This window comes from Carassius gibelio, chromosome B22, assembly GCF_023724105.1.
Source record: "Carassius gibelio isolate Cgi1373 ecotype wild population from Czech Republic chromosome B22, carGib1.2-hapl.c, whole genome shotgun sequence".
NCBI lineage: Eukaryota > Metazoa > Chordata > Actinopteri > Cypriniformes > Cyprinidae > Carassius > Carassius gibelio.
Genome location: NC_068417.1, coordinates 24148239 through 24173343, shown reverse-complemented (window position 1 = coordinate 24173343; position 25105 = coordinate 24148239). Strand labels below are relative to the sequence as shown.

The following is a 25105-nucleotide window of genomic DNA, read 5'->3' as shown; positions in this document are numbered from 1 at the left end:
AGCAAAACAAGCGGTTCTGTACAGCTAAAAATAGCTGGAAGCATATGAGACCGGTGTTGTGCCCAATTTTGACCCCCTGTTGCCTAATCCCAACCCCACCCCTAATCCTAACCCCTCCCCCAAACCTACTCCTAAACCTACCAATACTAGGGGGGTAATAATTTGGCAGGGGGTCAGAATTGGGCACAACACCGGAAGCAAGACAAAAAAAAAAAAAAAAAAAAAGCATATGCTGGGGTTAGGTATGTTTTGAAGCTGGGATGCTGGTTTAAGATGGTACTTTGCTGGTTTATGATGGTCTTAATGACCAAGTTTAAACCAGCATCTGCTCAACAGGGTTAAAATTTACAAATTTAATTTTTATGTAAAGAATAAGGTGGATAGGATGAAAATTCTGTCATCATTTACTCACCCAATGTCCTTTCCAACCTGCATAACTTACTTTCTTCTGTGAAACACAGGTATTCACACCTGTCTTGTTTGGTTCTATTCAATCAAAATCAAGTTCGTTTCCCTCCTTGGTGCGGATCTTTTGGGCATCTTTTACAGCAATTGCATTCTGGTAAGGACCAAACAACCATACCAAGACCCAGCTGAAGAGGTGGTCTTGGTCCGCTTGCAAACGACCTCTGGTACGGTTGAATGGAGGAACCAGTGAATGGATGACCTTGGTTTTTGTTTACAGTTTCTGATTCACTTACAAAAAGGGCAGTGTAAAGGCAAACGGCACCAAACCCCAAAAATTAAAAATCAACACTGTATTTGTGTCACAGAATCACCTGCCTCACCAGCCTCCTACACCTGTTCACGATCACCTGATTAATAATCTGCACCCACACCATTCAAAAACACACTCACTTGTCAAGGTTACATGCTTCTCGTGCGGAGCCACATCACATCAACTTTACTTTTAAATACAATGTTTACATTTTTGTAAATCAAGGATACTAATTGTTAAAGTTTTGCAAGCAAAACTGCTTGATCACTGTGGTGATCATTACCTGATTGTCCTTTTCATGATGGGTCATACATGCTGTTGTAGCACACATGCACAATGAGACCTAGCGTTGTCTTGATCTAATAACCATGGACTTCTCATTCGTCATCTCTGTACAATGCCAAAATAATCTCACGTCACTGGTACCATCACACATGCCATGCTGTTTGCTCTGATAAACCCCCATACAATGCATAATTTTTGCTTTTGCATGTCTCTGGTGAACTTAAGTCATTTTTAAAACGAGTCTAACTCTAAATGTTAAAATAGATAACTTTGTTATGTTGTAATGTTGAATGGCTATAGTCAATGGTTAAATATTAGCGGGGGAGAGGACTATTTTATAGACATCTAGTATTGGTATCAGTCTTACTGGCCTTCAGTCTTAAAAAAAAAAAGATGCCATTAAACAAATATTAAAAATAAATAGTCTTTATGTTGTTTGTACATTTATTCAAATATTTAATATGAAATTATTGCAATGTAAAAGTTTATTTAAAATGTAAAAACTAGGGGTATTAATCCTGATTAATTTCAGAAATTTTTTTGTTTTGATAATTTATTTAATCGTTTGGCAGCACTAATTAATTGCAATAATCCAATCTTGATGTAATAACTGGATGAATTTCCCCTTTCATTATTTTTACAAGACATACATTATTTTACTTTGGCTAACGATCTCAAACGGACGAAACTAGACTTAACCAGACCATTAACTGGTTTATCAAGCTTTATTTCACAGGCAAGACAAGAACCAGGTTATTTACACTTGATTCACATAGGGGCAGGAGAATTTAAAGTTATCATAGGTGTTGAATACAAAATAAAAATAAAACTAAATTAACAAGACATCCATGACTTCAGATGGTCAAGCAAAAAGAGAGAATCTAAATTCTTGAGCTGTTTTAGGGCAAATAAAATAAAGTACTGAGGCCAGAGGAAGCATATGAAACAAGTTACATCTAAACCAGCAGTCTACTGTTACAATATTTCAAAACATGTTTTCAGGCCAAGACTACATGTACCAAATAAAAGACTTGACTCTTTATTTGGGGGTCAAGCCTGACAATAAACAAAACCCAATCAAAATCTAAAATAGACGATTTAAAAAACAAAATTCCAATGTACATGGAATATTTTTTACTACATCCCAAAGGGGAAATTAAAATGGGGGAGAAAAAAAAGAAAGAAATCGCTCTGGACTCTAAAAGCACCCAGTTGAAAATCCATTGATATTTATTTGGTCCAGCTGACTTTGGGAATGTCGTAATGCTCTGTCAATGCGTCCAGGTGTCTGTTGAAATCCTGTAACACACAAAAAATATGGTTATTCACCCACACACACACACAAAAACCACAGGCTACCTAAAATATGAAGGTGGACATTAGTAGTGACAGCCTCACCTCAACTCTTCTCTTATGTGTTTTGGAGGCCTTCTTTAAGATTCTTTCCATTTGCTGTTAAAAGGATACAAAGAGAGAATATAAACAGCAAGTCAAACCACAATTTCTGTCAGTGAAAAGGCTTAAATGAGAAAAAATTACGTAATTCCATTGCTCAGCATTTTGAAATGATCATAAAACAAATCAATTAACTACTTGTCTCATATAATATAAAATAATGAATCATACACACCCTTTTCTCTTGTAATTTGTCGAATGCCATCTGTGCTGGGGTCCTTTTGTCAACATAAACTTTCGGCGTACCTTCTTCGTCTTGAGTGGCCAAAACCTGCTCCTCTAAACGTTTCCGTTCCTTTTCCTTCTTCTTTTTCCTATGGAAAAAAACAACAATCGTAAATTCTAGTCATACACATAACGTACACACAACACGCACAACAACACAAAGCTAGCATAACAGCTGACGGCTATCGTGAAGGCACAACAGAGCTGAAAATATACAGCTAGGTAAGCATTAAGGGTAACAAATACATACTTTTTACTTGCTAAAGAGACCCCTTTAAGTTTTAAAGAGCCTTTTTGAACCGATTTGTACTCCGACATGTTAGCTAGCTCCTCTCTAGCAACTAGCAGCTTCGTACGAACAGACGATGTTTCTTCCGGTTGCGAACTAACTTCATATGAACATACCGCCACCTACTGTGATGAAGTGTGAAGAGACTGTACCGTATCCCATCTAAATCTTATATTCTGTTCATTATTCCACAATTCTTAAGAAATCTCATGCTTGCACTTATTTGTTTCCCTCCATGTGGACCACCGTTCAGAATACTGCTTAAAGAAAATTATTTAACTCCTAAGGATTGTGATTCATCTTTAAGTTGATGCGTTTCTCTTTCATATGCTGATCATCATATCATCATAACATGCTCCAATGATTCTAGTGTTCGCCTATAATGTAGTGTTTGGGTAAGATTTGAACGTCCTGTTCGTATATGTGTTAAAATTACTTGTTCCCTTACGTATGTTATGAATGACATAAATGTCTGGTAATATGTTTTGGATAATGAAAATTTGAACCCCCTTCTAAAGACAGTCTTTCTACTATCCCTGTTGCTTTTTGAATTCTATCCAAATTAAAAGATACATGTCTTCCTCTTTTCCACATTATCCCATAATCAGCATACAAAGCCGTATTAATTCCTGGAAGCGATTCTTCAAATAGATCATTAGCTAATCATAATATTAAATAATAAAGGGCTTAGAACACTCCTAGATGATATTTATTAAATAGCCTCGGTTTTACTGCCCTCTAGAGAACACGAGTGGCCGGTTAAGCTCAATAATGTGGTTTTACTTCTATTTCTTTTATATTTTAGAGTTCTGCTTGATAAAGAGCGCTATTAGAAACAATGAGGGTTGTCAACATGTGCGTAAAGTGCGCATGCGCGTTGCAGCTTCACGTCCATGCTCTATGAAATGATGGTTACTTAATTGAGATGAGAATAAAGCAGAACAGCGCAGATGCTGTATTAATGTGGATTCGTGCACATAAATGAATAATGGGAAATGAGAGAGTTGACAGATTAACCAAACTCCCCATTAAATTAAAAGGTAACTATAGACACAAACATAAAGCTGTCGAGACAAGCCAATGAAGAGTATTGTTTGGGAAAGAGGACAAAAGGACATATTACAATGTGGTGGAAAAAGTCAAGGAAGGAAGAAAATATCTGTTCTGCTTCCTTAAAAATAAAGAGGATTTGAGGTTTTCATCGGTGTAGGAGTGATATAATTCCAGAAGATGGCAGTAATGCAACTTTTAGGATGCAAACTGCCCTTAAAACCTGAAGAAGAAGTAGTTGAGACAAGCATGGTGGAAGGTCCGAGGAGGCACGATGGCTTACAGTGTACTTCATTGTTTTAAGAGGATAAACTTGCCTGTTTTTAATTATTATAATGAGCTTTCAGTTAACACTCTACGGATTCAGTCCCGTAATTATGCTAGTAAGAAACCAGGTAAGGTGTGCCGTGTATGAATTTTGTATTTGTGTACATACAGTGTCTACATTACCCTGCAGCTTCTGACCTTGTAGGTCCAACTTTCAAAACATTACGATTATTTGTGTTTTTGTATTATATAATATATTTCACATTATAAAATATTTGAATGGTTATTTTATTTTGTCAAATATTATTCTTGCCTTTCTTAGTCACCAAAGGCAAAGGCAAAGGAATGGTGAAGGAAGTTTTTAAGGGTCCAGAAGTCTGTAAGGATCCAGTGAGACTTTGTACACATGCAGTTGGAGTCAACATCTTCAAACAAGGCGAGGACCCGCTTATTAAACCCAGGGAGGAATATCCAGAATGGTATGATCAATGGTGTATTTTACTTTGTGCTAGGGCTGCACAATTCATCTCTAAATTTCTAATCACAATTAAAATTATGGATAGACGGTTATTCTGCATGCTTAAGATATGTTTTTTTTTTCTTTCTACATGTTATTTTAAGGGTTTTTCCATTGCTTTAGTATAACATTATAATGCCATTCAAATCTGACTTTTTTATTTTTTATATATAACTTAAAGAAGAAACCAATCTGATGTATATTTGACATTTGAGGCTTAATACACTTAAAAGCACTTAAGGTTTTTCAGTTTATTTATTTTCCTATAAAAGTACAGCATGCGGTTCCATCAAACAATGGTATACACATCATTCAATTGTGATAATCGTAATTAATAACCACAATAACAATTTCAAGGGAATAAACGACAATTATGATTTTTGTCATTGTCGTGCAGCCCTAGTTGGTTCTTGTATATATGCATTGATTTATGGAAGCATGTTTCCTCCACGGAAAAAAAAATATCTTAAAATTCTTAGCTTTTTTCCTCTGAATTCTGAGTTTACATTTAGCTATTTTCACTTTATTTTCCTGTAAATTCTGAGTGAACATCTTAAATTTGTTAATTAAATTAATTTAATTTAATTTTTTTGGGGGGGGGGGCATTTTATTTTACAGTTACATCTATTAGTTGTTTATTACGAATTACTATGATTTTTCTCAATAAATCTTTAATTTTCTGCTAATTTAATAGTTAGTAAGGTAGTTGTTAAGTTTAGGTATTGGGTAAGATTAGGCATGTAGAATAAGGCATTAATATGTGCTTAATTAGCACTAATACATGGTTAATATTATAGTAATATACATGCTAATAATCAACTTATAGATGTAACGGTGAAATAAAGTGTTACCAAAAAAAAAAAAAAAATCACAATTACATTTTTCATGCTACCTTATTTATTTGTTGTTGTCACAAATCAGATTTCCCCATCACAATTGCAAGTGTATATCTAATCAATTCAGATGATTTTCTTCTCTTGTTGTTTCAGGTTGTTTCAGTTGGACCTCGGTCCCCCCAAAAAACTCAACGAATTGGAACCAGACAGTCGGGAATACTGGAAGCTTTTAAGGAAGGAGCATATTTGGAGACATAATAAACTGCATAAAGGCAAAAAGATGTAGAGGGTTTGGACAGAATCATGCGTCTTGGAGAGCCTTTGCTTTCCCAGCATTCACAGCGGACATCACCTGAGGCACAGCTTGAGATACGTTTCTCTTCAGAGGGGACTCTTCCAGTGTAACGAACAAATCCGTGCTGACAAAAACAAGTGAACTTTTTCAGTTTTGCTGGTTGTGTTGGATCTACTGTGTCTGAGGATCAAGTGCTTGTATTTTTGTTATCATTCTTTGCATTACTGTTAACCTCGTTGTGTTTCTGTTCTCAATTCTGCCGCGTGAAAAATAAAATTTCTAATGCAAAATATCAAAAAAAGGCATTTTTTTATAGTCATGATAAACTTGGAAATGGCAAAGAGAAATTGTTAAAGAGTCTAATTGTTAACTAGATGAATGTATCTGTGTATGTATATTTTGTGGAAGTTATGTGAGGTGACCGGTCACATCCCTTCAGCAGGAGCTTCTCATGTATATGATGATGGTTTGCTGCTATAGGTCGAGAGAAGATGAAAGTAAAAAGCTCGTGCTGCTCGCTATGTGGGGTGTGCATGCAAATACATCACAGAAAGAGGAACTACTGACTGAACGAGAGCTGCTACGGATGTTTACCATACTGATTTTGTTAATCGTTGTTCGCAGTAACTGATAAAAAATAAGTTAAACTGATATTTAGCGTCTTTCCGATTGATTTGATTTATTGTTGAATGCGTGCTGTCTGCAGTGAGCGATTCTTTTTAAAAAACAGTATTTGTGCTGCGGTCGCTTGACAGTCTTAAGTGTTAAAAAACCGGGGTAAACTCACTTCCTGGTGTTTAAATTACTGTATAACAGGTAAGTGTGCTTTTGTGTACCGTTTGTCGATTAAATATTTAGGAGCCTTTTATTGTATGTATTTCGTTTTATGAAATGAAATCGGACCTAGATCTAGGATCTAAAGTCAATAATTTATATCGAGATTTTTTAATCGTGATGTCTATGATGTGATGGAGAACTAAAACTTTTAATAAATTACCCGCGTGGTTGGTTATTTAAAATTACATTTGTTATAGCATTGACAAATGTGTCGTATATAGAAAAATAAAGGGTGCATTCGGTTCCTCATTTTCATTTTACTACAGCCTATGTTGGGTTCTTTTAATACAGGCACAAGTTAGCGTTAATATAAAACACGTATTGAGATTTTTTGGTGTTAATGTGTTTTTTAAATATAATTTTAAAATGTACGCGTGTGTGTATATAAATATATATATATATATATATATATATATATATGTGTGTGTGTGTGTGTGTGTTGTTAAAATAATTCTTAGATTATAGAAAAGAGAAGCATTTCACAAATCTAGATTGAAACCCCATGTTCATATGTACATGTAATTTTTATATTCGTGCTAAAAAAAATTACATTGAAGTAAAACATTTTAATAGCATTGTCTTTCAAATTTGGATTACTCCAAGAATGTCGAGATTAAGATCTAATTTTTATTATTATTGCCAATTTTTTATTTGATGGACAAAACATTCAAGAATTGTAGCATTTAAATGGGATTTTTTCTTTTTGGACAATTATAGCCTACCACCTACACATTTCCCTATTTAAGTCCTCACCAAAAAATACCAGTATGGAGTAGGTTTTTTTTTTTTTTTTTTTAGTTCTTGTTTTGATATTATGTGATATTGTTTGAGAGGCTAGACATTAATCATGTCTTCCCCTTTTGTGATAGGGTTTGGGCAAAAACATATTTGTAAGGAAATTCATAGTTTTGTAAACGTTTAGTTTTGGAAGTTAATTTCTAGTTTATTTTGAAAAATCGTGAACACTGATACCTATCGTAGAAATTACATCAATGCTTAAAACTAAATCCTAAAAACTGAAAAACATTCACGTCTGAAGAAAAATTTGAATAAACCTCTTCTCATTTATTTCTCAGATAATCATTTACCAAGTAATGGAGGACAAGAATTTGGGTGTAGAAACCCTGAGCGAGGCAGTGCTAAACAGACTTGGTTACATGTTAGACAATCCAGAGGGTGGTTGGAAACGGCTAGCAAAGGCAGTGGCCGAGCATCCACAGTTCTGCTATAGGTAGGTCTGTTACAGCCTGAATTATGTGGAATAACTAACCAATATTGTGCATGGTTATGACCAGTTCACAGTGATATAACCTACTTCTTTGTAGTGAGAAAGAGCTGACTGACGTCTCACTCAAAGTGCTAAGCCCAAATGGCAGTCCTGGCCGATCCCTGCTTGCCCTTCTATCAGACAGAGGGTGTACCTTGGCTTTCCTGCTTCAGTGCTTGAAGAAAATCGACCACAGAGAGGCTGCTGGATATCTCACTACACATGGTAGCTAATCTCCAACTGTTCTTCCATCCTCACTGTTGTGTGCCTTTGTGGTTAATGATTTAGTCTGGTAAGCCAAAGGCCGAAGAGGTTAAGTCATATCACCCTGGTGTTGTTTGTGTTGTTGGGTAGTGATGGAGCAGATTGATTTCACAAAGCAACCACAGAGTCAACGGGTACCCGAGGGAAGTCCCGTGGTTCTGAGTTGCAGAGCAGTTGGACCCGTGGAGCTCACCTACCAGTGGTTCAAAGGCAAAGATGAGGTCTGGTGCACTCAATTTGCAACTGAACCTGCTGATTTGAAATATTATCCTTAGTCTGGTTCTTTATGTTCTCGGTAGGTGCCAGGAGGCAATGGGCCAGAGTTGGTGCTGAATTCTGTTAGTTCAGCTCAACAGGGCCACTACATCTGCCGTGTAAGTTCTGGGGACAAGTACGTCTTCTCCAACTGGGTCCATGTACGTCTAGCAAAGTCTGGAGGCGCAAGTGCAGGCATGTGAAGATTTCACTTTAAGCTGAGTCTGAAATGAATCCGATTTCCTTTATTACTGATCAATTACGTCAATTGCAGGTTCCAATAGTGGCTACTTCCCTTCGTCGGGTAGTGGGTTGTATATAACTCAGCAACCTAGGCCTCAAGAGTTGGTGGAGGGAGACGCTCTCTATCTCGAATGTGCTGCTCGGGCCAACCCGCCTCCCCAGTTCCAATGGTATTTAAACAAACAGCCAATGCCAAACTGTACTAGAAGCATCTTAGAGGTACTCACGAAAGGCTCACAGTTGAATGCATAGAGTAATTCACTTGAATTTACTTACTTAAGCATCTGTATGGGCTTGTCCACAGATTCCATGCATAACCACAGCGGATAGAGGTATATATTCTTGCAAGGTTTACAACCTCTATCATGAAGCATGGAGTGATCAGGTTCAAGTAAACATCGGTAAGGTGTTTGAGACAAAATGATTCATAACTGTTTCATAAAAGTTTGTATTTATTTATATAGCACATTTAAAAACCGTAAGCAGGGATTTCATGACATGATATCACAATGAATTGAAAGCTTAAGAAAAAAGTAGGTTTTAAGAGAAGATTTAAAAACCTGAAAAAAAGTGAAACAAATCGAACAAAGATTTTTTGTTATAGCATGGTCTGTTTTCACTCAGGTCCTGGTTCCTTCCCTGATGTTTCATGGGAAGCACCAAAACTAGGTCAGCAAGATGTGTTTAACCGTATGATTTCAACACATCTGCTGATAATTTCTTGTCACTCACATTCATCTTATATTTTACAGGTGCGTCTGATGCGGGTCCAAGGCAAATGGGTGATTGTTTTGGTAAGTGATAAGCAGAAGTGTGTTGGTGACTCTCGGCATTTCTTGTAAAGGATCTGAAATCTTAATCTTGTTGTTTCACAAATGTACAGCCACTGATAAGGTAGCATTGCTTATTGGGAACATGAACTACCTGCATCACCAGCAACTGAGAGCTCCTATGGCGGATGTGCACGAGTTGACAAACCTTCTACGCCAATTAGACTTTAAAGTCGTCTCTCTGCTAAACCTCAACTGGCAGGAGATGCAAAGTGCTGTTACTGAGTTCCTGCTTCTGTTGGATCGAGGCGTTTATGGTTAGTTCCTTGATGCACCATTTGGATTTTTGAAACTATGGAAGATTGGGCCAGTTACTAAGTTCTACACTTCTTGATTGTTTGTTTATGAAATACATTTGGATCATTTCATCCATGTCCACCATTTCAAGGGCTGTTGTACTTTGCTGGCCATGGCTATGAGAACTATGGGAACAGTTTCATGGTACCTATCGATGCTCCAGCCTCTTATACCTTCAAGCACTGCCTCTGGGTGCAGGACGTGTTACATCGCATGCAAGAGCGCCAGACGGGACTTAACGTCTTTCTATTGGACATGTGTCGGAAACGGTGTGGTTGATTGATAACTGTATCAGTTCTGCAATATTGTGCATAAGAATTTACTTGAAACTGACTTCTGTCGTGTTCATTCAGAAACCCAAATGATGAGAGCATCCCACAACCTGGCCCCTTGAGAGTGACCGCAAACATAGTGTTCGGTTATGCAACGTAAGTCTAAAGCAATGACAATAATAGTATTGACTTCTAGAAATTGCGCTTTTAATTGTCACATTCTGGATTCAGGTGTGTTGATGCCGAAGCATTTGAAGTAAATAAAGACGATCTCTCCAATGGAATCTTCATGAGCTTCCTTAAGAAAAGACTGATGGAGCCAGAGAAGGTCTCGGTCATACTTGACAAAGTAGCAGAAGGTTTGGGGTTAAAGATGTTCAAATCTTCGTTGGTATTTAGTTTGAACTACTTTTCAGACAACATTTTTTACAAAATGTGCTATGACTGTTAAGCCACATCTTTGCCATAGGCTTCTTAGCAAAAAACTGATGACACTAAGCATGACCACACAGTTTTACAGAGTCACTGTCCATTTCAGACATGGGAAGGTGTGAAATCACTCGTGGTCGGCAGGCTCTAGAGCTGCGCAGTAATCTCTCGGAGCGTCGTGCCCTGACAGACAGCATTCAGGCTCCAGCATGCCAAGTCACAGCGTCAACGCGAAACTTACAGTGGGCCATCGCACATGGTGAGAGCTGTTTAAAATAAAACCCCTTTAGTTTAGATCCTTATGCAAATAACTTTGGCTGTAGATAAAATGATGATAAACATGATGATTTTGTGTAAATTGTTCCAGTCATCCCAGAGAGCCGCTGTCTTCGGTTTGAATGTGGTGTCAGGGTACAGCTAGGTTTCGCTGCAGAGTACTCCAACATCATGATAATCTACACTCGGATATTGGAGACACCTAAAGACATTGTGTCTTGTTCTGCTCAGCTCTCTGACTTTACAGAGGTAAACTGACTTTCTTGTAGACCGGCAAAGAATGTGTTGAGTCAGTCCTTAGATGCATCAATAATTGCTGTCCTATGAATGAATTTCCATGGTCTACTACTCTGCTTCAATTGCTTCAGATTGGTGTATCTTTGGTTGATTGTCAAACCTGTAGGCAAAGAAGCTTTGTTTACAATTTTCACAATGATATAATTTTAGGGTCCTGAAGTAGACCTGAAGCACAGCAATCAGGAGAGTCTTCGCGAGGCTGGCAGCTTACTACTGTCCATGGATGATCTACTGCCTCCGGAACAACCTCGGCTCTTTACTCGTATTAGTGCCCTGCAAAGGCTCAAGGTACAATATGCACACAATATAATACAGGGATTGGTCAAAATAAGGGAACACCAGGGACATTTTATTTCCTTTAGGTCTTTTACCACCATTAACCTTTGATACAGTTTCCAACCTACTTAAAATGGATTGGTAAAACTTCTGAATATTCTCTTCAGAAAAGTTAAAGAAGGGAATCTGCTTTTCACCAATATTCATGTCAGGTGATTTGTCTGGCCGGAGCGTATGTTATAGTTCATCTTGGTGCTCCAACTTTCCAGGTTTAATACCATCATTTTGACATTTTAAAATTGGTGTCTCTGATTATAACTTTAACAGTTGCAGCGATATCATGGATGTTGGCTTTGTGAAGTTCTGTGTGGTTGGTTTTTGTGGAAACTTACTTTAAGGTTGTAACAGTAGTTATGTGTTGTGTGGGCACAGTTCTTCTTAGTGTTCAACGACCCTTATTAGTCACCCTCAGTTTGTCCACTGCTCTAATTTAGCTGAAGATGTCATGCCATACTTTGTGTTCGCAGTCATAGTCATAAAAAATGAGCTTTTAAGGTTATAGATGCTAATGTTCAACAAGCGTCCATGATTTGTTCTCTTTGGAAGTCTGACATGTCATCCGCTTCACAAGCACTGGTACTTAACATTGCTGAGCACAACTTAACACGACCTGTAAACTGATTTACAAAATAGAGAATATAGAAGATGAAAAGTTAAATACAGGATAATGACAATCTTTGTTTGTTTGGTTAATAATTATTAAATTTGATTAATAATGGGTGTTCACACTATTTTGTCAAACCCCTGTATATCTAATGTTTTATATGTGTATGATAAGGCATATCTTTCTGATTTTCCCCTCACAGAAAGAGCTCTCATTTACTGTGTGTCTACACTACAAGTACACTAATCTGGATGAGGAGCTCTTGGAAGAGCAAAGGGTTAGTGTAGGCAAACCTTTAGTGTCCAAACTCAACCTCCACGAGCCACGACTCTCTCAGGGTCCTACAAATCTCTCAGGGTCCTCCTGTGACCTTCAAATGTCCAGTATAATGGAGTCTCCATCCTTCAGTGAAAGCTTCAGAGCTAGCCTACCCGACTCAAGCCCTTCCTCCATCGGATCTGCATCTACATGCTGGTCCTACTATCAGGGATCCATGGAATCACCCACACTCTCTAGTTTTAAGAATGAACCAGAGGAAACCATATGTCCTGAGTTCTTTGAATCCGAAGAGCCTCCCGCCATCAAGAGTTTGCCTAGTGCCTCTTCTCAGGAACTTCAATTTCAATTTAGCAACTTACCAAATTCCCTTTAGCAAGAAAGTGTTCAAAGCTGTGCGTCTTGTATGTTACAGTGTATATGTTACAGTATGGTTTTGTTATATTCCACCCGACCTGCCATGTTACAGAAGCTTGTGAATGTAATGTAACTGATCCTTCGCAAAGACCCGCCTCCTTCATCACTGTTGCAAGACTGCTCTCATGCCACAAGTGTTCTCACTCAGTGAAAAATATATTGCAGAGCAAATAGGAAACTGACAACATGCCGACAGACAAGACAGAGCAAGTTACTTTGGGTATGAAACAAAGTCTTCACTTTCAAATTTTGTACATTTTTAAGCAATTCAAACAATAAATATTTTTTGTGGCTCTTTAATGTATCGTGACAGATCGCTGTAGCTCCTCAGTTCAAGCAGCATGTGAACTGATCATCTCTTCCTCTTTACAAGTTATAGCATGAAATAAACATGAATGAACATCAGAAGGTACCTTGTATCAAATTCTGGAAGACGTCAATACATGTTTTTCAAGTTCACAAACGCTAATCTACTTTCAAGTCTGGTTTGTTTGTGATAAACCTAACCTTCTCCTAACCCTTAACCAAACCCTACCCATAATTTATCTCTAAAATCAGAGGGAAATGATAGTTGCATAACAAGGGTGTACAAAGCACCTAACTCTGCGGCTAAAACTGACATTTCCTGTAATCTTATCTCTCAATTCTGATTGGTTGCATGGAATATTGTTTCAAGATCAACAGGGTTGTTGATCCATGCAGTGCCTGGAGGTGATATGTTCGGTTCACTTAGTTTTTCATGGCCACAACATAATTTGTGAGAATGTAATAATATGTATTGTTTTATATATATATATATATATATATATATATATATATATATATATATATATATATATATATATATATATATATATATATATACACGAGCAGTCAAAAGTTTTTGAACAGTAAGATCTTTCATGTTTTTTAAAGAAGTCTCTTCTGCTCACCAAACCTGCATTATCTTGATCCAAAATACAGCAAACCAGCAATATTGTGAAATATTTGTACTATTTAAAAATAACTGTTTTCAATTTGAATATATTTTAAAATGTTATTTATTCCTGTGATTTCAAAGCGTTTTTTTTAGCATCATTATTTAAGTCTTCAGTGTCAATGATCCTTCATAAATTATTCTAATATGCTGATTTGCTGCTCAAAAAACATTTATTATTATTATGAAAATGCAGTCCTGACATGGGCATATATATACAGTCATAAACTCAAAACTGTATGGTCAGGTGTTTATTTGCAAAATATAGCAAATGCTTGCATAATTATAAAAATATTTAACTCTTGGCCACAAGAAATATATGTCATTTCAGATTACTTTATCCAAAGGGACTTACAAATAAGGACAATGGAAGCAATCAAAATCAGCAAAAGAGCAAAGATATGCAAGTGCTAAAACAAGTGCTATTATTTTATAAATAAAAAGAAAACATATATAATAGAAAAAATAGAGCTAGTGGAAGAGGCCTTTTTTGCTTTTGTTAATTGTATAATAAGTAAAAATAAATCAAATAGACTGCATAAAGATTAGAAACCCTAGTGTTAGTTTACTTTTTAAAGAAAACAAGCAGTTAGTAAATAGAGTGCCAGGATTTTTTTTAAGATAGTAGAATTGGAGGTAGAGGGTCAAAAAAGATGGAAGAGATTAGAGGTGTGCGATACCGCTAGATTTGGTATCGATCCGATACCAAGTAAATACAGGGCCAGTATCGCCGATACCGATACCAATATCGATACTTTTTAATAATTAAGGTGGATGCGTCTTCAACCTAAATCTAAATGAATTTTCATGACTTTTAATTTGTTTTTGTGATTTGCATTTTGGGTTATTAATCAGTACTACGAAAGCTTTTGTTCAGAAACAACTTTTGGTTACTTCTGATATATTTAAATAAACAAAGTTACAAAATGATTACTTCACAAATATAAAAAATGTAAAAACAAATTCTCTTTTCAAGTAGCATGTTAATAAAAAAATGTTTCTCCTCTTGTGCACTTCTTTTCAGGATTGTTTTCTTAAAGTCACAACGTTTTACTTCACAATGTAAAACAAATTCTCCTTATACAAAATTCCTGAAGCCGACATCTTCCACTATGGAAAGAGGCTGCAGGTCCTTCACAATCATTTCTGATAGGCGCCTTGTAATATCCACTGCTCTTGGAGAATCAGTTATTGATAAAATAATAAAAAATAATTAATTCTGGTGCACATCTAGGTGAAGTTTAAATATAGAAACTAGTATCCCTTTCACAGCTAACACAAAAAGGGTAGATCGGCCTGAAAATACAGCCATACAACGCTCTTCTTTCTCTCCGCCTCTGACTGACTGCTGTTAGAAATGCGCGGCTGAGCGGTGCGCGCGCCTGACTGCTGGTGGTAGCGCTAGTGGTGAGTCACGTGACGGTACAACACAGGAGAGGGGGCGGAGAGCAGTGTCGAGCACGAGCAGCACTCTTAGAGCTTGCTCTGCTCTGTGACAGCAGCAGCATTTTGACAAACACGGCCAGGTGGCAAAACGAGAGAAACTGAAACTTAAGTATCGATATTTTCCCGTTGGTATCGATCAATACCGATACCAACGTTGGTATCGATATTATCGATATTAGTATCGATCTGCCCACCTCTAGAAGAGATGTGTTTTAGCCGATTCTTGAAGATGGCCAAGGACTCAGCTGTTGGGACTGAGTCATTCCACCAGATATTAAACCATTTCATAAGAAAAAAATCGTTTAAGCATAAATTACGCCACAATATCGTTCCCGCGCTCATGTCAAATCGGTGACGTTTGCGCGCATGCGCCTAAAATTCCCAAGGCAGGCGCATGCGTGGGGCTGCAGCGGACTGCGCCATTTTGCTTCGAGTGAGAAACGCTGTTTATCGCGCTTTATCTAAAATTCGGTGAGTGCGCGGGATAGAGATTGACTTCTGCTTCCACCGTAACGTTCTCACAACCAGAAAAAATGTCAGACTCCTCGACAGCAGATGTGGGGCCCGTGGAGGCGGGGGTGCGTAAATTATCGGAGCTGAGAGTGATCGATTTGAAGGCCGAGCTGAAGCGCAGAAACCTCGACATCACGGGCAATAAGAGCCTGCTTTCAGAAAGACTCAAAAAGGCAAGTGGAACACCAGATATAGACATATCAAATCATTTTGAAGCAGTTTGTGGTATAAACATGCTTTGCATGCACACGTTACTGGTACTGCAGTAACATCACGTGCTGTTATAGGTGATTTCTGCTTCTTTTTTGTCTTTTGCTAATGAGATGTATTCTGTGTGTTTATTATTTTTGTATTTATTTATATATTTATTTATTTGTAGGTTGTATTGGGTTATTACTGGTAATTTGTCAACCGGTAAAATGCATACGCTTTCATAACACTTTCTGTTACGCACAGCTGTCTGGCTGGTACAGACATCAAACTAGATCTGCAGGATGTTCTGAATTCAGTGCTTTTGTAAAATGCAATGAATGAATGAAGCGTAGGGTGTCGTTTTAGAATAATGATTGATTGTTTTGAAGCTGCAAAGAATGGGGAAATGGATGACCTTTATGCTTGTATTTGACTGTATAAATCATACTTTCGTTTTCAGGCCATTGAAGAAGAGGGTGGAAATCCTGATGAGATCATTGTACACCTTGAGATAACGCCTAAAAAAACACCTCGGCGAACTCCAAAAGGTAAAAATGTGTTTTGATGTGTAATTTATTTCAAGCTATTATATTTTTTTAACTACTACATCATTGTGTTTCGAAAATGTACATAAAACAAAAATTTGTATATATATATATATATATATATATATATATATATATATAATGTATATGCACGCAAGCATGCATTTATTCATTCTCTCTCTACAGGAAAGAGACAAGGTGAACCTGATGAGCCTGAAGATTACACCCTTGAGGAGGACTCTGTTGATGGCCAGGTGCTTCGTCATTATAAAGTTGTTGATGGAGATGATTTAAGTAACTGGGTTTGGGTTATTTTGCATAAGTTCATCTTAACTTAACAGTCTCCTTCACTTCCTTTAGGAGGACTCGGATGCTATTCCAGAGAACATTCATGAGATGGATATTATGGACATGAATGTCCTGGATGAAGCTGATATGGGCAATGGAGAGGAGCCTGAGGGTGACGAATATGACGAGGAGGTCCTAGACACGCTATCGAACGAAGAGAACAACGCCGAGCTGAGGGAAGATGACGCAAGTAACCACGACGCAGAGGATGTCACTGATGTTGTCCCGAGTAAATCTGAGGTAGGGGAGGTGAGGTTTTAAAATCACCAAGTCATACCGTTGTTTTGTTCTTGTTGCACATTGTGTGACGCTTTCTTTGGCTTTCAGGAAATGGAGACTAATGACGCAGAGGGGAATAAGAACCAGGAAGTGCCTTGTCAGGTATTCAAGCAAGTTAATATTTTAACATTTTTTTTCTCTCTCTCTCTCTCTGATTTCATTGGGTTTATTTTGTTGATCTTTATCCATTTTCCACCTTTAGCGGGAAGATGATGGTGAGCATGGATGCGAGGACCCAAAGGGTGAAAAAGGTACTGTATGGGGTTGTCCGGAAATTGCTCTTGCAAAGTCAGGGTGAAGCCATAAGGTCCTTATAGAATAAATGTATCAGGTTACTCAGGAAAAAGAGACTGGAAATCCAAAGTTGATTACTGGCTTTCTGCATAGCTGACTATACATCTAGACATTTTTAAATATTTATCTAGAACCATGTTATAGTCATTCATATGCTCTTTTTGGTAGGTGCAGAAATGCAAAGAGCCAGCAATCGGTTTCAGTTAGCACATAGTTCGGTTTAAATGGTTGTTGCAGATGCAATTTAGTGTTTCTAGGTTGCTTAAAGAAGACCACGAAGAGAAGATGAGAAGAATTGGATCGCGCTGAAGCGAAATCGCTGTAGGACTCAAAAGTTTGTTAATTGGAGATTTCACTAATGGACCATTTGCTTGTTTCAAAAGAAACCCAATTCCTGTAAAGATCGCTCAAGCTGCTTCTTCTATATCACGGACACTTCAAGTACTAAAGTCGACGATTCGATGGACACTCGGATGTGGTGCAGGTCTTGTGGCTTTCCCTAGTCAACAGCTTGCCCTCTGCTTTGGGGTGCAGGTGAACTGAAACGAAATGGCCTGTTGTCTGGAAGCTTGTTGCTTGTTCTCGCTTTGGTTTTTCCAGTCTCTTCATAGGGTAGCTTGCCTTTGCTTGTGTATGAGACAGCAGAGGGCCACGTCCTAGTCCAGTTCCACGATAACCATTGCAATGTCTCAGAAGTGATTAAACTCTGTGCCATTCTATTCCTGTTAAATCCGTAGAAAGTGAGAAAGTAGCCGGGTCTTGTATATCAGAGCCACTTAAGGAAGACACCACTGAAGACGAGAAATCTTCAGTCTGGGATTCTCACAAAGAGGAAGACAATGTGCAGGACCTCGCTAACGCCGAGGAGGCCGCCAATTTGGAAGCCGAATCATCTGCCTTCGAAATGGACCTTGGTGCGTCAAAGCAAAGTGAAATTGAATCGACAAGCCAGGACCAAGAAAATATTCCGGACAATTTGGTGGATGCCGAGAGCACTTCTGCTCAGGCCACTAATGCTAACGAAACAGATTTGCGTGATATCGAAAGCGCAGTTGATTCGGAAAGGGCATCTAAAGGAGAAGCGGTCGAGGAATGCAAGAAGACTGAACCTGCTGAGTCTTCAGAAGTCAAAGAATCCTCTGTAGAGGGTGATGATCAGAAAAAGAGGTTTGTTGTTTTCTGTCTACTAGAACAATGGCTTTCTCTGTTTCATTGGCTCCTTTGTTAACAAGTATGGGTGCTCTTGGGAGGTATAATCGACTGCGCATTTCGTGTACCATTTTATTTTTATTTTCTACCTTCAAAAAGTAATGTACCACAAATATGGTTTGCCAGTCCAAGGTATGTTTAACGTAATTGGGCTTCACATGACTATTCAAGTTGTAGTATCCAAATCTTTGTTCATTGCCTGAGGTTGTTTGTCCTCACTAGGTGGGTATTTGTCAACACTGGTGATCCGGTTTAAACTGCCCATTCAATCTCTCATTATGCCGTTTTATTTTTCTCTAGCGGTGATGAGGATTCATCAAGCAAGCCTGACTCAACAGATGATAAAGGTGGGTGTGCACTCAAAATTTTTAAAGGCCATGTTGCAGGTTAACCAACACTTTCGATCAATGGGTACATAAATCACTCAAGATATGTATATCATTTTTAAAATGTCTCAAAAATGGTCTTAAAGACCAGTTTTTTACGTTTTTGGTATTAACGGTTCTTTTACGCAACTCGTTGAAGACGTCACATTGGGGAGAAGTAGAGGAAAGGTAGCCTCAGTCTAGTATGATGCCGCGTTTCAGGCAACCTGTAACCCGTGTTTTTCCAACCTTAAACCCGTGAAAGTGCACTGGAATGGCAGCCAAACCCGTGACTTCCCACCCGTGAACTCGTATCTTGTACTAGATCGATGTACTCCAGGTTCCGAGGTCACACAACATGCGAAACAATGATGGCAGCCCCTACGAATAATACTGCCTACGGATGCAGTGTTTATGCAAGTGGTACATGTTTAAAAAAACGATTTTAGGTCAATGTAACGTTGCAATAAAATAAATAATCTAGCTACAATTCCTTGTGCTCAGAAAGTTTGGCGTAACTGTACAAAGTCATTAGTCATGGTATGAAATAGTGATTATGAGCTCAAAAACCTGCTTGGAACCTGACTGGGATGAAGAAGAGGTGGCAAGAACCAACATGTATGATGTTCCCGCAGCCGTGTAATTTCAAATCAGCCAGACGTGAGAGAGCAAATGAGGAATTGCCAAAAACTGATGTCCGTCAAAGCTAATTAAATGCATGGTCCGAGGAGAATGAGTGGAGAGTTGAAGTATCCTGGTGAGTTGCTATCATTTAGCATCGCAGCAATGAGCACTGGAGCTAGTCTACGAGCAGGAGTGCACAATAACGACACATATATTCTTTACTGTCATTGAATAGCACAGAGTGAAAAATCAACATTTTCTTTATATCTAGTGGCCGTGATCATGACGTTAGTTAAGTACCGGTAACCTTTGTCATATTGTTGTAGAACTGGTAAACTTTATCTTCTAGAAGCATTGGGGGAAGTCGTGGCCTAATGGTTAGAGAGTCGGTCTCGCAATCGAAGGGTTGTGAGTTTGAGTCTTGGGCTGGCAGGAATTGTGGGTGGGGGGAGTGCATGTACAGTGCTATCTCCACCCTCAATACCACGACTTAGGTGCCCTTGAGCAACTGCTCCCCCAACTGCTCCCCCAGCTGCTCCCCGGGCGCCGCAGCATTAATGGCTGTCCACTGCTCCGGGTGTGTGCTCACAGTGTGTGTGTGTGTGTTCACTGCTCTGTGTGTGTGCATTTCGGATGGGTTAAATGCAGAGCACGAATTCTGAGTATGGGTCACCATACTTGTCCGAATGTTATGTCACTTTCACTTTAGAAATAGAAGGCATCATGCTAGCTATATGGACGTTTCTAAGCGTTTATCTCTTCCTCCGGTGAAAATGTTGTTGCAATCGTAGCCGTGTGTCTGTCGCTGTGTTTGGCAGGTGCTTGTGTGGGTGCTGTCCCATGGAAACTGCGCTGAAAAGCTTGTGCTGTAGGGAAGTGAGTGTTTGGGTAGCTGTTGGTCGATGTCTGTCTGTCTGTCTGTCTATCTATCTATATATATCTAGTCTATCTATATATATCTTATGAATTTATCTATTTATCTATAATCTGCGCTATTTGAATACTCTTGTATACTACTCGTCACTCTCAATGCTCAAGGCGGTCTCTGGTAAATTCTCCCCCAAACGTGACCTGATTCAATGCATTGTGGGGGAAAGGAGACCGCTGTAAGATAGTACCTACTTCATATTATTTTCCGTTTTGTGACCCAACAACATAAAATACAATGGATAACAGTTTAAATGTTTATAACCAACAAGCAAATTGCACAAATTCGTAAAAAAAATTAACCCTGCAACACGGCCTTTAAACGAGAAAAAGGCTTTTGTTTCTGGGCTTTTCTACATTGATTTTTGTGGCCTATCAGGTAGCGCAGCTGCTAGCGGAAGGAACCTTTGGGTCAGTGGACTGTCTTCAACCACGAGAGCGACTGATCTAAAAACTCTGTTCAGCAAATATGGCAAGGTCAGCATGTTCTAGAAGACTTAACTAAACAAATAGGTTGCTCTTAGGTGGGATGGTGCTCTCATATGTATATATCACTGCTTGCAGGTTGTTGGCGCTAAAGTAGTAACAAATGCCCGAAGCCCTGGTGCTCGCTGCTATGGCTTTGTTACGATGTGCTCTACTGAGGAGGCCACAAAGTGCATCAGCCATCTGCACAGAACCGAGCTGCATGGACGGATGATTTCAGTTGAAAGGGTAAATGGTTTAGTTTATTATTAAGGCTTTAACACCGTTTCTGTATTAGGACTCGCTTTATTCCTGTTTTATTTCAAACTGACTTTACTCAGACTTTCCAAAAGCTTTCTCTAGTGTGTAAGGGCCTTTATTTCTAAACGTTTTATTATAGATTGCACCAGTGCATGAAGTATTGCTTCAGAGTTGGGTGGCTGTCAATATGATTGACACAAGGTGTGTAGTCAAAGCCTTGATTTGTATCTGTATTTAGGCTAAGAACGAGCCTGCCGGAAAGAAGCCTGCTGACAAAAACGATACCAAAAAGCCTGGCAGTGACAGAAGACACTCCACAGACTCGAAGACCGAAAAGTAAGTGTAGATCAATAGTATATGGAGACATCTCTGCATGCCAAATAACTGTAATATTCTCATCATACGGTTTCATCCGTACAGATCTGAGAGCAAAGACGAGAAGCCTGAAAACTCTGAGGGAAAAGGTAAAAACAAAATGGCTTGCATTCATGTTTGTTACTGCCTTAATATCCTAAGGTATCCAGATGTTAATGGTTAAATCTTGCCATTCCAGAGCCAGGAGGAGAGAGGACTGTTGTGATGGACAAGTCGAAAGGAGAGCCGGTCATCAGTGTGAAAACAAAAAGCAAAGAACGTGTAGGTTTCATAATTGGAACAGTTTTAAATCTAAGTGCCTTGTTGTTTGGGAGGTGGTGTTGAAATGTACCAATTTTTGTTTTTTAGAGCACTAAGAGCCGTGACCGTAAGTCCTCCAGCAAAGACAGGAAGGACATTTTGTCATTTGACCAGATCAAAGAGCAGAGAGAGAGGGAGCGCCAAAGGCAGAGGGAACGAGAGATAAGAGAGGTGGAGAGACGCAGACACTCTGGGTAACTACTGCCTCCCCTCAACCCGATCTAAAGTTGATCAAAAACCAATTTAGCAGTTTTCCCTCAGATTTGATTTTAAACCTGTTTTATTACGTTCTAGTGAGCGAGACCGCGACAGCCATTCGGAGCGAGAGCGTATCCGCCTCTTCCGGGAGCGGGAGGAGAAGGAGAGGTTGATGAGGAAGCGCAACTGGCTGGAAGTGGAGAAGAAGAGGCTGAATGCGGATCGCATGGAGCGTGAGTTTTTGGAGCGCGAGCGTCTCCGGATAGAGTTTGAGCGGCGGCGTGAGCAGGAGCGCATTCATCGTGAGAGGGAGGCGCTGAGGCGACAACAAGAACAGCTAAGATTTGAACAGGATCGACGTTCGCTTAAGAGGCCTTACGACATGGATGGCAGGTATGCATAGGGTAGGGTTGCCCAAGTCCCAAATTCTCTTAGGGTCACAGGTTGTGGAAAAACCAGTAAAAGACAAGGATTCCACAACCGACTTATTACTCGACCGGATTCTTTTATCGGAAATTTCTGTGACTAGGAGCATGTTGATTTGTCAGTTCCGACCATGCAGTCATATGTCTAGATTTATGCAATTTTTCTGTTTCCTCTTTCAAATGTACAGAAAAGATGACTGGCAGATGAAGAGAATGACCATGGATGACCGCTTTGGACGCCAAGACCGCTACCAAGACTTTGACCACAGAGACCGCAGCCGCTTTCAGGATGACCTTATGATGGACAGGTAAACATCAGCAATATCTTAACAGCACCCTTGATCTATAGATTTTGCTACTATACGGTAATAATTTACTTGCATTGAATTTATCTTTTATAGGAGAGGCGGGATGCAAGGAGACCGAGACAGCCAGGTAAGAAAAGTCCTTCACGGCTCTTAATTAATTTGGTATTTGGGATTTGGATGGCATCTCATCCTATTTTCTCCATCCACAGCACTTATCTGATCGGGACAGACATGGCAGGGACAATTGGTCTGGCGGATACGACAAGCGTGGAATGAATCCTTCGAGGCCAGTGCCAGGCGGGTAAGTTGTTTTCCCTCCTCTTGTCTGATGTGCTGTGGTCTTAGACCTCTCTTCGTTCAACTGTTTGTGCTGCTGCTTTTGTTTTAACAGTCGTGACAACAGGGACTGGGAGCCTGGACGTAAAATGGACGGTGACAGAAACTGGCAAGGTTTGTCCAATAAACACCTGTTAAGCTTAGAAAAGGTTGCATGTTCTCCTCCTTTCTGATTTATTACCTCGCTGTCTTTTTAGGAGCAGACCGGGGTGTCCCGGGACAGGGTCCCATGGCACGGGGTGGAATGGCAAGGTAGTGAGATTTAGGCTTTCATTGTCTTGTTTGGAGTATAGTGAGTATCATTGGGGTTTTCTTTTGTTGTGCATGAAACTAATATATTTGTCTCTGTAGCCGAGGTGGATTCATACAGACAGGGACATCCCAGTCGATCCCTGGGGCCTTAAACCGACCGAATCAGATCATGCAAGGCAGCGGGATACAGGGAGGTGGAGCCTTTGGTCGACGCTATTAACTTGCATCCTCTTCCTTTGTGAACGTGTTGTGTGTAAAGAGACTTTGCAGCTTGTATATTGCCATTCAAGCATTGTATTTTTTTTTTAAGTCCACTTTTCTTTTCATGGTGTAAAGACTAATAGACAATTGGTTACATTGTGTAGAGATTTTATTTCAACCTTTTTTTTTTTTCTCTCCATTCCACGTCTCTTTAGATTTTAGTCCTTTCTGTTGGTGAATGCTCAGGACTGTTTTGCTAAAATGAAACCGGTCTTTTACACCATGAACTTGATGTCCACTTGTTTTTGATGTGTTTCAATAAATTTATTGTGCGGTTTTCTTTAAAGGAGTGCTCTTGTTTTCTGAAGATGCCACTAGGTGGCACTTTTAGTCTAAGCATTAGTAGAGGAACTGGAGAATGCAAGTACATATCATTTTCTGAAATATAACACTAAATATTAACAATTGCATATCATTCCAATCATTTGCAATTGCATATCATTCAATGTTAAATTCATATTTCAGGTTTATTTAGTAAAAGTGAACTGTCGTGTCATCAAGCACAGCTAATAATGTGGCATCTCTCTAGTCTTGGTTACAGTTTAAGATGTCTTTCCATTACTAATTTGAGAAAACAGATGACATTACCATCACGTCCACCAGCCAGTTGCTCAAAACGTCTTGATTATTCATGGTGTAGGAGGATTATGGTTTTTAATAGACCAATATAAATAAATGCACATCCTACATGACATTTAAATGTCAAAAGTGCAAAAGATTGCATATTGTGGAAGTCTTATCACTGGAGTATTAGATCACTAATAAATCTAATAATAACCCTCAAGTTCCCATGTTGAAAGCAAAACCATTTTATTTTGGTGTATATATCCTGAATCACACTGCTAGTTCCTTATTGTTTAGCTGTTCCTCAGAATCTTATAAGTTAGGGGGCGATGCTGTCCCAACTTTGAACCTCTGAGTACAGTCGTGAATCTGTTTTCAGTTAATCATTGTGATGACAAACCTTGGGGGTATTGAGCATTGCTGGCTTGAAATTTGCCATGGTAATGTTACGGTCTGTCGTTTAATATTTCAATACAAATCACTGCAGTACAACTTTTGGTGTGGGTGGGAATTTGTAATGGTCATCAATATGATAGGGTTTTTATTTGAAAAATATATAAGTAAAGATGAATGAAACCTATAAAAATCAGTAAAACTTTGGTTTGACTCCAGTGATGTGTAACAATGTCCTGAAGTAACCTCTGCCTTCTTGGGAGGCATCTTGAATGATGTCATCAACTTAGATCAGGTCGTGCTTGAGTGGCCAATCGCGTCCAAGCTGAAGGTTTTGGAGGTGGAGTCAGATTTTCATTCCTAGAAAAGCCTGGAGGCCGTAAAACTTTCATGATATATCATGATGTTGAAA

The 25105-nt window shown here is 38.9% G+C and overlaps 4 protein-coding genes across 7 annotated transcripts; 3 read left to right on the top strand and 1 right to left on the bottom strand.

Moving 5' to 3' along the window:
• Positions 1-1709: 1709 nt before the first annotated feature.
• fam32a (family with sequence similarity 32 member A) lies at positions 1710-3103 on the bottom strand. Its single transcript, XM_052589168.1, has 4 exons — positions 2934-3103; positions 2634-2772; positions 2402-2455; positions 1710-2302 (listed from the first exon to the last, which is right to left on the bottom strand). The coding sequence occupies exons 1-4, from the start codon at positions 2999-3001 to the stop codon at positions 2234-2236; spliced, it is 330 nt and encodes a 109-aa protein (XP_052445128.1). The 5' UTR covers positions 3002-3103; the 3' UTR covers positions 1710-2233.
• A 1140-nt stretch (positions 3104-4243) lies between these two features.
• mrpl54 (mitochondrial ribosomal protein L54) lies at positions 4244-6240 on the top strand. The gene is made up of 3 exons (XM_052590857.1): positions 4244-4417; positions 4612-4768; positions 5796-6240. Exons 1-3 carry the CDS (start codon positions 4297-4299, stop codon positions 5926-5928), a joined length of 411 nt encoding a protein of 136 aa, XP_052446817.1. The 5' UTR covers positions 4244-4296; the 3' UTR covers positions 5929-6240.
• A 140-nt stretch (positions 6241-6380) lies between these two features.
• LOC127988226 (mucosa-associated lymphoid tissue lymphoma translocation protein 1 homolog) lies at positions 6381-13137 on the top strand. 3 transcript variants are annotated; one of them, XM_052590855.1, is made up of 17 exons: positions 6381-6753; positions 7851-8005; positions 8100-8266; positions 8396-8526; positions 8605-8755; positions 8835-9022; positions 9108-9204; positions 9428-9472; positions 9556-9597; positions 9687-9890; positions 10022-10199; positions 10284-10358; positions 10434-10561; positions 10741-10890; positions 10999-11156; positions 11355-11492; positions 12347-13137. In XM_052590855.1, the coding sequence occupies exons 2-17, from the start codon at positions 7869-7871 to the stop codon at positions 12794-12796; spliced, it is 2439 nt and encodes an 812-aa protein (XP_052446815.1). In that variant the 5' UTR covers positions 6381-6753; positions 7851-7868; the 3' UTR covers positions 12797-13137. The 3 variants fall into 3 exon arrangements, with proteins under 3 accessions (XP_052446815.1, XP_052446814.1, XP_052446816.1); XM_052590854.1 differs by having other exon boundaries at positions 9428-9481; XM_052590856.1 differs by lacking the exon at positions 9428-9472.
• A 2467-nt stretch (positions 13138-15604) lies between these two features.
• LOC127987881 (scaffold attachment factor B2-like) lies at positions 15605-24022 on the top strand. 2 transcript variants are annotated; one of them, XM_052590264.1, is made up of 21 exons: positions 15605-15945; positions 16425-16512; positions 16696-16763; positions 16870-17097; positions 17185-17238; positions 17339-17387; positions 18168-18597; positions 18940-18986; positions 20935-21032; positions 21120-21269; positions 21520-21617; positions 21702-21745; positions 21835-21917; positions 22005-22150; positions 22251-22547; positions 22768-22887; positions 22981-23014; positions 23097-23188; positions 23279-23337; positions 23421-23475; positions 23575-24022. In XM_052590264.1, exons 1-21 carry the CDS (start codon positions 15793-15795, stop codon positions 23693-23695), a joined length of 2514 nt encoding a protein of 837 aa, XP_052446224.1. In that variant the 5' UTR covers positions 15605-15792; the 3' UTR covers positions 23696-24022. The 2 variants fall into 2 exon arrangements, with proteins under 2 accessions (XP_052446224.1, XP_052446223.1); XM_052590263.1 differs by having other exon boundaries at positions 15649-15945; positions 16870-17106.
• The last annotated feature ends 1083 nt before the right edge of the window (positions 24023-25105 follow it).